General features: G+C 35.7%; 1 protein-coding gene and 1 long non-coding RNA gene across 2 annotated transcripts; both read right to left on the bottom strand.

Annotated features, from left to right (window-relative positions):
- Positions 1 to 221: 221 nt before the first annotated feature.
- On the bottom strand, positions 222 to 2,267 carry LOC109206939 (UDP-glycosyltransferase 92A1-like). The gene is made up of 2 exons (XM_019369810.1): positions 1,573 to 2,267; positions 222 to 1,267 (listed from the first exon to the last, which is right to left on the bottom strand). Exons 1-2 carry the CDS (start codon positions 2,162 to 2,164, stop codon positions 417 to 419), a joined length of 1,443 nt encoding a protein of 480 aa, XP_019225355.1. The 5' UTR covers positions 2,165 to 2,267; the 3' UTR covers positions 222 to 416.
- A 4,037-nt stretch (positions 2,268 to 6,304) lies between these two features.
- LOC109206938 lies at positions 6,305 to 7,493 on the bottom strand. Its single transcript, XR_002064929.1, has 3 exons — positions 7,183 to 7,493; positions 6,605 to 6,695; positions 6,305 to 6,526 (listed from the first exon to the last, which is right to left on the bottom strand). It is a non-coding gene; the product is annotated as an uncharacterized LOC109206938 (long non-coding RNA).
- Positions 7,494 to 13,693: the final 6,200 nt, after the last annotated feature.

The raw sequence follows: 13,693 nt of genomic DNA, 5'->3' as shown, positions 1-13,693 counted from the left end.
GTGCCGACTTGTGCACACTCAAAGTTGGAGGGCATATTGCCAGCTGAGGCCAAGCAGGGGCGGATGTAAGGTTATAGGTGCGGGTTCAATTGAACTCATAACTTTCGATGCGGGCATAAATTTATGTGTAAAAATTTATCAGAATTACAATAAATGGTAAATTTGAACCCATAACTTTAAGATTATAAGGTTAAATGCTAAAACCTAATTGAACCCAAAAATTTTAAATCCTGGATCCGTCTCGGAGGCCAAGTTTGTCCTTATAGAATAGAACATAGGCAGTGTTACAGATCATTGGAAGAATATAAATCAGATCATAAGAATGAAAACATGAAAAGAAATATAGATTTTTTGATGAATTACATTAACGATAAACAAAAATAGAACAAATATTAATTTTAAAAAACAACTTTATACTACAGTTTTTCTGGTGATCCAAAAATATTCTTCCTCGTACAAAATGCAGCATTAAGAAACTCATCCATGGCTATAACTGAAGACCCCTTTAAACCTTCTTTAGTAGTAATAGAAGCACTGTGAATCATCTCTTTCACCATTAAAGCTCTCTTTCTCATCTCCTTTCCTTGTGTTTCCTTCATAAGAATCTCAATTTTCTTCACTATCTCCTCATGCTTTATATCAGAGCTAATTATTCTAACACAAACTTTAAGATCTTCCTCTAACATCTTTGCATTAAAAGACTGCTCTGCTCCCATTGGCCATCCAAGAACTGGAACTCCATTTGTAAGAGCCTCCATTACTGAATTCCATCCACAATGACTCAAAATGCCGCCAATTGATTTATGTGACAAAATCTCCATTTGTGGTGCCCATTGTTGGACTATAAGTCCTTTTTTACTATATTGAATTCTTGGTAACCACTCATTTTCTTGATTAATATTTGATGAATTTCTATTTATCCATATGAAATTTACCCCACTAGATTCAAGTGCTCTGGCTAAGTTCTCTGTTTGTGACTCTGTTAGTATACATTGAGAACCAAATGCTACATAAAGAACTGAATTTGGAGACTCGGAATCAAGATAATTTGTACAAATCTTTAAAATACTGTCTGCTTCTGATGATTTTCCAGCTCTTGCTTTACTACGAAATGATGAAACAATTGGTCCTATTGTCCATATTGGACAATGGAATTGCTTTTTATAATAAGACAACCCCATCAAATCCATCTCCTCCACTGTATTAAATAACATTCCATCAGTCTCTAGCCATTCTTGAAACATGGTCTTAGGAAATGGCACAGGTCCTGTAAAAAATATAAATACATTCAGATCTCTCTATAATAACATCCCTATATAACAAAACTTCACTATAAAAGCCAAGTTTTTCCGGAACCAATTTTCATTTTATGTTATAATATATATTCTATATAACAGCACTTCGCTATAACATCCAAAAATATTCGGAACAAACGGGGCTGCTATAGAGAGGTTTGACTGTAGTATATGTAAAAAAACACTAATATTTCGTAATTTCTATAGTACAATCTATTCTGTTGCTAAGAATATTAAGAGTTGAACTATTGAGTTTAAACCTTGAATCCGCCTTTACCTGTAATGGCCTTAATATCTTCAGTCAATTCTTTAACAAGAAGCTTACAGTTTTTGAAACCAGGAAGAAAATATTCATCATCTAATTTTTTTCCAACATGAGGAAGATTTATCCAAGTTGAGTGATAAGCCCCCATACCAAAACATCCACCAGCATTGAATATAACATGAAAAAGTCCAAATGTATGAGCAATTTTAGCTGTCCATGAAAAGAACATGTCTGAAATGACACAAAGTGGTGGTCTAGAGCAATTTTCTTCAAGAAAAAGATTGGACATGATTTTAGTGAAGGCTGGTTTGAGAGAGGGAGTGGATTCAAGGAATCGGATGAAGAGCGGAAGTGGCAGATTCTCGGTGGATTCAGTGTCGGGAGGGAGGCCGTGGGATGTGCTATCGTAAGGGATTTCGAGGAGACGAATGAAGGAATGTGGTGGAATAGATGGTCGGAGTTTCTTGATATTGAGAGAGGTGGTGATAAAGGTTATGGAATAACCTTTTTCTTGCTCTAGTTTGAGAGCTAATGCTAAAAATGGGATGAAATGGCCTTGTGCCATTAATGGAAACATTACTATGTTTTCTCTTTTTTGTGCCATTGACAAGAGTGTATAGAAGAAACTATAGCTGTGTGTGTGTGTGAGAAAATATAGAGTTTTGAGTATAGTTCTTGGACAAATATATATATATAGAGAGAGAGAGGGGGGTCATGAAGTAAGTTTTTAAACTTTCTCTCTTTTAATTTCTTGAATTATGATCTGCTATCATTATCAAGTCTTTTTTTAATTCTCAATAAAAGAGAGATTTTGGAAACCATGTGAATATATTCTTAACAGACTAACAATTCCAAAATGTAAAATATAAATTAACATTTTGGTCAGGTGTTTGTTTGTCTTACTTGATTCTTTAAATAGTAACAATGTGATCAAGATAATGCATGGAAATTGACATAGTAGTTGAAATATCTATACTTGTATAATGTATTGTTTGAATATTTTGTGCAGCTATTTTTTTGGAAGCAGCCGTAGGACAAATTTAAAACAAAGACCTATACATGTTGCAGAAGCATATTCGACTTTTTTTTTTTAAGTTTATAATTGTTTTGCACCATCATGTTAAATTATCTACAATATTAGGTTACTGCATGTAACAAGCATGATCTGGAAATCTAAAAAAATATTGTATAGTAAATAACGGATTTAACTCCTCTCCATTTCCTAATCTCTCCATTTCTCCAAGTTCCTACTTGGATTAGAGACACTTATCATGGTTAAAAATAAATGGATGAGATTTAATTAAATAAAATGTATTGGGTGATACCCTTTTTTGCTTGAGCCCGACCGGGTTGGGTCCGGTCCGGGGCAAGTCGGGGCCATCGAACCCGACCTGGATGCAAGGTAGAACGACGGCCACGTCTACAACCGAGGTCGAGTCATTTCGAGACCGTTGCAGAGCTCGATATGAGTCACCACCGGATGGAGAAACACACAAGGTCGGAAGCCGGACTCGTAACGGATAACCAAGCGCCGCCGGATATCTCGCCCAAACGTGATTTTCTCAACCACTTCAGGCCATTAAGGCGTAATTACAGGGATCCACGATGTAATTAATTTACCTACCTTATTTTTACCCTTAATCAGAATGTATAAAAGGGGAGAAGACCCCATAAAGAGGGGACGGGGAAAAAACCATTACACTACAGTACCATCTCTCTAAATTCTTGTACGCTATCAAGCACAATTGTTCTAAGCAATATTATATTCTGCGATTATTTACTTTAACAGCAATTGTTGAGTCTTTATCTTTATTTTCCTCAACCTAAACATTTTGTATCTTTTAGTTCACGGATCCTTAAAACCCCATATAAATTCAATTGTTATCCGGATTCTAGGGTAAACAGTTTGGCGCCCACCGTGAGGCTAAGGATATTAGTGAGCTCTTTGATACTCTTTCTTGACACATCACAATACACTGGTTCTTTGCAAAAGAGTCCATCTTACATTCAAATTACCAACTCATAGAATGGCACAATCAATCAACAACGAACTTGAACAGCAGACAGGAAACAATGGAATGCCCGGGCTCGAAAACCCGATAGATGCCAGTTCCCGGATGGCGCTCAACACTGATCAGGCCTCCGGATCATCGCATAGCGTCCGGGGAGAGGACGATTCGAGGGCCCAGGTAGTCGGCGAAGAGACTATCAACCTTAAAATGATTTTTGACATGCTGCAAGCCCAGCAATCGGCTATAGCTCAGCTCCAGAGCCGGGTCCAGGAGCCTGTCAGGTCCGAGGAGGCTCCCCGTGCAGCTGCAATCATCAATCCGACCCCAGTACAGCCGGAACGGGGTGGGCCGGATGCTGATTCTGCGGTTCTTAGGAGGCTAGAAGAATTTACCGAACGAATCGAAAAGGGGGAGGAAAAGATCGAGGCCAACGATAAAAAAGTAGAAACATACAACTCCAGGGTCGACCAAATACCAGGTGCACCTCCGGTCCTGAAAGGCCTTGACGCTAAAAAGTTTGTACAAAAACCGTTCCCATCCAGTGCCGCCCCAAAACCTATCCCTAAGAAATTTAGAATGCCCGATATCCCGAAGTATAATGGGACCTCGGACCCAAACGAGCATGTGACAGCATACACATGCGCGATTAAGGGAAACGACCTCGAAGATGATGAAATCGAGTCAGTTTTGTTGAAAAAGTTTGGAGAAACCTTGTCCAAGGGGGCAATGACGTGGTATCATAACTTACCGCCAAATTCCATCGATTCGTTCGCCATGTTAGCCGATGCCTTCGTGAAAGCTCACGCCGGGGCGATCAGGGTAGAAACAAGGAAATCCGACCTATTCAAGGTCCGACAGCGCATAAACGAGACACTCCGGGAATTTGTGTCTCGATTTCAAATGGAAAGGATGGATCTTCCCCCAGTCACGGATGACTGNTCTTTCCCTTCCCATCTACATTCAGCCCTCACCCGGTCTAGGCAACCGGGAGTGATTAGACTAATATACTCTGATGCCGGTTCGCCGCGGCCCGGGACCGATGATGGGTTTTCAACCTGGAAGTCGGCAGATACCGAGCAACCAGTCGGTGTGAAAGCTTTCAATGGGGGTTCAGGTGCAGGTTCATCAGATCTAGCGGGGCTCGCGGCCGAGCTTGGTCTAGAAGGAACACTTTGTGAAGTTTTCGCCATTTCTTAAAGCTTTACGAAGAGATGAGAAGAAAATGCAACCAACGCAAAATTTGAGAAAGATAAGAAATGTTGAACCTGGAAGGGTCGTTTATACTTTTCCCATGAGGCGGTGGCACGAATCGCGAAGTCACAGACACGAAGCGACAGATAATTAAGAGAAGCATTAAATGCCTGCAGCAGGCGTGGTCAGAGCACTCGATGGCTTTTTCACCTGGCGTATGGCCATACGTCACGGGCATCACGTCACCGATCATATCGTTTATTATCATTACTCTCTAATAAACGAGGGGACTATCTGTATTGGGTGATACCCTTTTTTGCTTGAGCCCGACCGGGTTGGGTCCGGTCCGGGGCAAGTCGGGGCCATCGAACCCGACCTGGATGCAAGGTAGAACGACGGCCACGTCTACAACCGAGGTCGAGTCATTTCGAGACCGTTGCAGAGCTCGATATGAGTCACCACCGGATGGAGAAACACACAAGGTCGGAAGCCGGACTCGTAACGGATAACCAAGCGCCGCCGGATATCTCGCCCAAACGTGATTTTCTCAACCACTTCAGGCCATTAAGGCGTAATTACAGGGATCCACGATGTAATTAATTTACCTACCTTATTTTTACCCTTAATCAGAATGTATAAAAGGGGAGAAGACCCCATAAAGAGGGGACGGGGAAAAAACCATTACACTACAGTACCATCTCTCTAAATTCTTGTACGCTATCAAGCACAATTGTTCTAAGCAATATTATATTCTGCGATTATTTACTTTAACAGCAATTGTTAAGTCTTTATCTTTATTTTCCTCAACCTAAACCTTTTGTATCTTTTAGTTCACGGATCCTTAAAACCCCATATAAATTCAATTGTTATCCGGATTCTAGGGTAAACATAAAATAAGGCCCTAACTATGGTTAAAGTATTTAATTCCTTCCTTTATCCATTCCTAAATAATATCTTTTTCAATCCCACAATTATAGCTACAGATTATCTAAGATTTCTTCACTCTTTCTGGTAGTAATTTTCTTTCACTTCTACAAAAATAGTAATTTTCTTTCCGCGAGTTAATATTTTTTACTTTTACAAAATCTTCTTACATTATCATTAAAAAATAAAAAACGTTAGAAGTAAGTTCCAACATTTCCAATCTTGGACCAATTTCAAAGCAACTTTTTTCAACTTAGACGTGTAAAAGCATTTGTATCAACATTCCCAAAGAAGTAAATCGAAAGTATCATGAATCTTTTTTGAATTGAGATTTATATGAGGAAAGACTTGAGTAGTTCTTTCCCGCAATAATAGAGCTGACAAGCTATGCGTCTCCTTTTATTTTCTAGGTGAACACCAGACCATCAATTATAAGCATGAGATAATTTCAAAGCGAATGTAGATCAACTGCTCAGTTGCTTCAGTAATGAAAGAGCGCAGCAAGATAAATTCACCAACATAAAAGTCATCCATCCTCTTGCTTATTCACAACACAGAAATACCAAAGTCATAAAAATTAATAAACATAACCATGAATTATCTCAATTCTATTGCAATATTGATGTTTGTCATAACAGAGAATCATATTTTTCAATATGGAAGCATTTATAAACTACACTCCAAAGCTGGAACAGTCACTGATTTTTTTGGAATAAATAGAAGTTTTGAAATCATTTTTGTGGTGACAATGCAAGTTATATAGCTATGCAACCTTTGTTCTTTCATGATATTGGCGATCAACTTTAAGAGTACTTGTTTAAATTATGAAATGAAATATCCTGCAAGTAAAATAATTTATATGAGAGTATTATTTTAAAATATAAGGACATAAAATCGCAAAAATAAATTATACTAACTCTTAGGAGTTGAGATAGACTTCCATGAGATGTTAGCTGAGACGATTCTGAAGAATACATATGTTCATTTTGAGATGGGATCTCCATAAATCTACCATTAAACAGGAGAAAGTAAGACGCATATTATAAGTGAACACTTACTTTGTAGTAGTTTTTACATGACACTTGACTTATAAGGTAATTATGAGGCATAGTCCCTGCTAACCCCCAAATTTTTTATTTGATTGATACAATTCAGCAAGCAATAATGAAAGAGAATAGTGCATAACCATATACTAGTTTGACGATCGACTAACCTTGATTCATCAGATATTCAAATCTAATTTTATTTGTAATTTAAAATGATAAACATCTAAATTTACTTGCTTTCAAGTCAAAGTCTAGTACACCAAAGAACAGAATAGTTTAATTCTGAAATTCCACACCAAAAGGTTCAGTCCATTCTTCCCATACCAAAAAGTTCATGACTTAGTAATTTTCACAAACACATGGTATACAATCTTTTACTCGACAATTTCCACAACAAGAAATGCACAAAAAAGTATATAAAGGAATAGAATTAATGTATAAAGAAGAACCCGGCGAGAATTTCAGAGCAGTTATTTCCAGAAAAATGAAGTTCCACGACTTGCTATCTTGTTCTCTGTTTTTTCACTTGTTTTGTTTTTCTCTATTGATTTTTAACTTCAAGGACTGGATTTTCATGGTAAAAATCTGAAAGATTTTCTCCGCTACCATGATTTTCGGTGTTTCCTGCAGAGCAGCTGTATTTGGCGCATAGAGGGAGAAATTATGGGAAGTTCTAGCGCTAAGAGAGACAAAAGATATTATTTAGGAATGGATAATGGAAGGAATTAAATACTTTAACCATAGTTAGGGCTTTATTTTATTAATTAAATCTCATCTATTTATTTTTAACTATGATAAGTGTCTCTAATCCAAGTAGGAACTTGGAGAAATAGAGACTAGGAAGCAGAGGGGAGTTAAATCCGTAAATAACCTACTATAATAATATGGTTAATACACTAATGATGTAAAACTAAGTATATTATTTAAATTATATATGTTATGAAACAATAAAAGAAGAAGAAGAGTATTGCAGAGAAAAATAGAGGGAGATAATTCTTATTGATTTTGGGATGAATTACAATGGAATAGAACCCTCTATTTATAGGGAGAGAGTGACTTAGCCACCAAGCAATGAGCCCTAGAATCTCTCTAAATATAGACATTCACCATAAATACAATTTTATTTATAACACTCCCCCTGAATGTCTATTCAACAGATGATGTGCCTCGTTAAAACCTTAACTAAAATAAAACCCAATGGGAAAAAAATTCTAGAGAAGGAAAAAGAGTACACATATCTAACAATACGCCTTTTGGTTGCCTCATTAAAAACCTTGCAAGGAAAACCCAGTGGGACAAAATCTTGTAAGGGAAAAAGAGTACAACGCGTATTAACTCCCCCTGATGAGAGCATCACTTCACATCCTTATGCATTTGCATTCCAATCTTGTGCACCATCTTCAAAAGATCTTTGGTAGAGATTTGATGAACAAATCAGGCATATTAACTTGAATGAATATATTGCACCTTGAAATCATCATTCTTGATAGAGATGAATTGTCTTCATAGGATCTTGTTGGAATCGTCAGTTCAATATCTTCACATAGAGGTGGAAATTCCTGCTATCATATTATCATGCATATAGTTATAGCAAGATACATTTGTGCACAAATTGCACTGAGGATGTAGTACTTCATGACCATGAATTCTATATGCTTTAAGCAATTTAAATCCCTCACGGATTGTTAAGTCATATAAGTCATATAATAGACTTTAGATGCATATCAAGTTTTCATGTCATGCTAGACATATAAGATATCGAAAACTGATTGCACATACCATTGACTTTATACTTTCAAGTGTTTGAACTACATGTCCAAAACTACATGTCTTTCATATGAAACCAATTCTATTTGAATTGTTTCTCTAGACTTAAGATCCTCATATATATTTAGCGCTATTATAGATGTCGTCGACAAACATTTTATATCGGTTCCAACTTCCTTATTTTTCATAAAGACATAACATAGAGATCTCTTCATTCATATATTCAGGTACCTGAATCTCTCATGAGATTTTATGAAGTGTTATGTCATGTGATCTTCTAGATCACTTGCCTCCTTTATTATGATCATTTAGATCATTTGCTCATCTTCTTTATCAAGAAGTTTATTTGAAACCCACTTGTCTATACGCTTCAAGCGTACCATAGACTTTGTCCTTCTAGGACTTAATAGGAGCATTTGCAATGAGAATATAGTTACTTTCTTTGGGTCAGCAAATACGTCTGGCATGCTTTGCAATATATTGCAACTGAATTATCCTTTTATGAACTTCAAGTTCATATTATCTTATTCGAGGATCTAGATGTACAAGTGATAATTCATTCCACGTAACCTTTTCTCAACTGTTTATCATGTCTCCCCCTCATGTTAGAAAAACTAACTTGTTTTCTCAACTTTGAGAACCCATCTTTGTGCGTTATGGTGTTAATCAAAATATACACCGCACATCAATGATAATAAGATGAAATTATTTGGTTCCTGACCATGAACCACTTGTGAGGGGAGAAAATAATATACTTTGGTATATAACGTATATCAAACTGATATAGATAACTTTGTTCTCATAAGCAATTGTTTAGCTATTAAGTAGAGGCACTTAATAAATTATTTTGCTAAACCAACTTATCAAGATGAACTTCTTGAATAAAAAATCTGGAAATTATGCTCGAAATTAAATTATTGAGCAAATTACCTCGCAAACACCATGTTGCGGGTTAATAATAATCGCACATGTAACCATATCATAGATGCATCTTATGTGGTATGCATGGCAGATGAATGGGCCCATATTCACCTTTGATATTTCCAGCATTCATGGGATTCAATCCCAATTTTAGTTGATTTATTAATTAATGAGAACAAGCAATATAAGAGAATTCGTAAAGAACTTTCTAGTTCTTTAATATTTACCCATGTGAATTCTCTATTATTTTTGCACATCATACATGAATTAACATGGCTAAACCAAGTATGCCAACTGGATAAATTATCAATATTGATAAACTTCAGGTTTACACCATGATGTGTGCAATTATGAATAAACTCCAAGTTTATTATGATAAGGGTTTTTATATCAATAAATATCCACTTCATTGTGGTATTCTTTTGTTTATGAAGTACAAATTGGAGAATAAATCGAGTAGCTTTTCACATACATATTACCCCGCTACAAGATGTAGTAATAGAAGATATTAAATCTTTCCTTTATTTATAGTCTCAATATAATCAACCGCTTTCGCGTATACTTTGGAAACTGAATAAGTTTCTTTGAGACTTACTACAACACAATACATTATTGGTAATTAATTGTGTTTCTCCAAAATAGTATAATTGGCTCTTGCAGAGTTCTCAATTAATGTTGTAGTACCACATATTCATCAACACCCATATGGTGAATATCTCTTTTAAAGAGAAAGTTATACCATTATGGTTATGGTCAAAATTATATGCAAGATCTGTTTCTTGCATTACCGTTGACTTTTAATAATCACAATGCCAAAATATTTTGGCGTACAATAGGTACGTGACCAATGACCATTCATGCCATAATAATGATATCATTTTCTTATATCATCTCAAACCTCATTCTAGAGGTGAGTGTGGTATATACCACTAGCACGCTCATATTCTTCCAAAAATGAATATGTATTCTTAAATCAGATGTTGTCACATTCACATCATGAATAGACCATAATCATCTATATGTGCTTTATAAAATCTCATGTCAAAACGATGACAAATATTTTCACAAGTGGGGGATTATTTTGAGAATCCTTATTATTCTCATTATCACAATGATGACGATTATAATTTCGTCTATTGCCACGTCCACATCCATTGATACATTCATAGTGATAATTTTGTCTTCTTTCAGACTTATCACATACTGCTATCACATTCTCTTCAGGGAATGAGAATGGAGCAAATTCAATGGGACGAGTTTCCACTTTTTGTGCCCATAATCATACATGAATTTGATCATGGCAAGACATAGAAACTTTTACCACTTCATGTGGTTATAATTTCTTACAAACTCCATTAGAGTTGTTATCAAAATTTATTGTCTTTGTATTTAAAATCAAATTATAGAATAAAAGAGAAAAATACGGTAAAATACTTACCTTAAATCCAGAATTTAATCATGAAGGAAGTTCATGGAATAATTGACAATCATTATGCTGAATCCCAAAGCTTCTACTCAATTGGTTAACATCTCATGCTGATAACGTGTTATGAAACAATAAAAGAAGAAGAAGAGTATTGTAGAGAAAAATAGAGGGAGAGAATTCTTATTGATTTTGGGATGAATTACAATGGAATAGAACGCTCTATTTATAGGGAGAGAGTGACTTAGCCACCAAGCAATGAGCCCTAGAATCTCTCTAAATATAGACATTCACCATAAATACAATTCTATTTATAACAATATACCCTTTTTAATATTTCCTTTAATCTTTGTTGTTTTAGTTTTTCTTTTTCTCCATTCCTTTTTTTTTGGTTTCATTTTTTACTTTGGAATACTAACATGCTGCTAGCTCGCACGATACTTCTACTTTGTGCATGTATTACAGTGTCCTAAATTCTTAATAACACGCATCGAAATTGAGTTGCTCATAGGCTTCATCAGTGACGGAGCCAGAATTTTCATTAAGGGGAATCAAAATATAAAGAAATAACTCACCAAGAAATCAAGGGGTGTCACCATATAGTTTATATACATATTTTAAAAAGCAATTACCGAGCTAAACAATATAATTTTCTGATGAAGAGGTGTCTGTTGACACCCCTGGGTGCATGTGGCTCCGCCACTGGCCTTCATATTGGTGGAGCCACATTTACTGAATTTCTTTCCGGAGTTGTATTGTGTATATAGGTGAAATATTTTTTTTATGTGTTTATATATAATAAAGATGATATTACAAGAGTATTTTTGCATAAAATATGTCATCATACTCTCATAGTAAAGCGTATTGCGGATCCCTAAAGTATTTGGGCTATAGATAAGTATGGGTCGGGAGAAATTAAAAAATAGCCAGATTTATAAGTGGTCATTCAAATATAGCCACAATTTCAAAAGTAATCAAAATTTAGCTATTTTTCATGTAAAGATAAATCTGAACAAAAACACTGTTCAAAATCCGAAAAAATACTCCAGTATAATATGCTGGAAGTCCAATATACTCCAGTATATTTATAATATAAATATACTGGAGTTCCAGTATAATATACCGGTCCAGCATAATATACTGGAACTTTCCGCGTGTTGGAGTTCCAGCATAATATGCTGGAAGTTCATACACAGGTGCACCGATCTCCAGTATATTATGCTGGAACTTTCCGTGTTACAGCAAAATAGTGGCTATTTTTCAATGACTTTGCAAACGCTGACTATTTTTGAATAATCAGCCCTAAAACTGGCTAACCCGTGCTATTTTAATGTATGGGTTGTGTTTCAAAATCACAAGCCCATATTCCTCCTGGGCTTTTGTTCGGAATGGGTCTTGTCCCTTTAGATTTGGGCAAAATACAAAAGTAGCCGGTCAACCGGAACTAATTGCTTGCTAGCCAACAAATTTATATAAATTATGTATATTATATATATTGTTAGCTATTATTTTTAGAAGCGGTTAAAATATACATTTCTCTTTTGATTTGAAATTCAGAAGCCCAAACATGTTTAAAAGCTCAAAATCTGCTTTGATTTTCTTCAAATGTCTTTTCAAACCGTAATTTTGAGTTATCCATTGCTAGTAACGTTATAAATAATGTCCAATCTTCACTAACTTTGAGCACTAGAACCTACACTCTTATAGCTTCACCCTCGAGCAACCTTTGAAAGATTCAGTATCCTATGTTCACAATTTATTTTCTAATAACATGGCATTCGACTTGTATGCACCTTGATTATTTATTTTCGTTCACCAAAATATCAACTAACATGTTTGTTTTTCGCTGTGATTTGAACTCTGATTCTCATGATTTTCACTAGCTTAGCTTCATTGACCGCAAACGCTAAGTATCCCTTGGTGCGACTATGTCCGCAATATTGTCCAACATTACCTAGAATCCTTCAAAGAAACTTAGCTAGCGTTTGGCCATAAATTCTCAAATTTGTTTTAAAAAATATGATGATGTTATAAACATCAATACCACACAAGAGGGGGGTGATTTGTGTGGTACCTAATTTTCGCGTTAGAAGAACCTGGTTCTTCTAAGTGTTCTAATTACAGCAGTTTGCGGAATAATAAATACTGGAAGTAAAGTGCACAGAGATTTTTACGTGGAAAACACCTGGCTCAAAAGGTGAAAAAACCACGACCTACTACTCAGTAGGATTTTCCCAAACTCCACTAAAATCACTGAGCCAAAAACTGCATTTACAAAACTCTTTGTAAACCTAAGGATTAACTCTAATCCCAGTGTAGCACACAGCCTCAACTGTTGCGACACTTTCAAGTTAACTCTAACTTGAATACTCAGAGTACCTAATACAATTGCTTCTAAGAAAGCTGAAAGGTACAATATGAAAACCTACTACAATTGAACTAGACTTAGAATAAACACAATGATGAAACTGGTTCTTCTATCTTAGTTCATGTAGCTTCAGACGTGCACACTTGTATCTCGCATATGTTGCTTGCAAATCAGACTTGATCTTTTTGCTCTCAAATATGCTTAACTTCTGCTTATGTGCATTCACCTGTAAAAGAGAACAATCGTTATATTTATAGAGTTAGTAATCAGAGTTTGATAAGAACTCGAATTGTGGATCCTTTGACAATTCGAGTCCAAGAACAACTCTAACTCCTAATCCATATTCTTGATCCGGATGTAATTCTCTTTTCATAAGGAGACTTCAACTCCTTATCCTATATGCAATCTTTTCGATCAGTTCAGAAGATATTCATCAAGATATTGCTGCTTGATCTCAAGGACTTATCTTCTTCACGTGCAT

The sequence above is a fragment of the Nicotiana attenuata genome, unplaced genomic scaffold (genome assembly GCF_001879085.1).
Source record: "Nicotiana attenuata strain UT unplaced genomic scaffold, NIATTr2, whole genome shotgun sequence".
Lineage (NCBI taxonomy): Eukaryota > Viridiplantae > Streptophyta > Magnoliopsida > Solanales > Solanaceae > Nicotiana > Nicotiana attenuata.
Note: the sequence above shows the minus strand (reverse complement) of the source record. Positions and strands in the feature narration are given on the sequence as shown.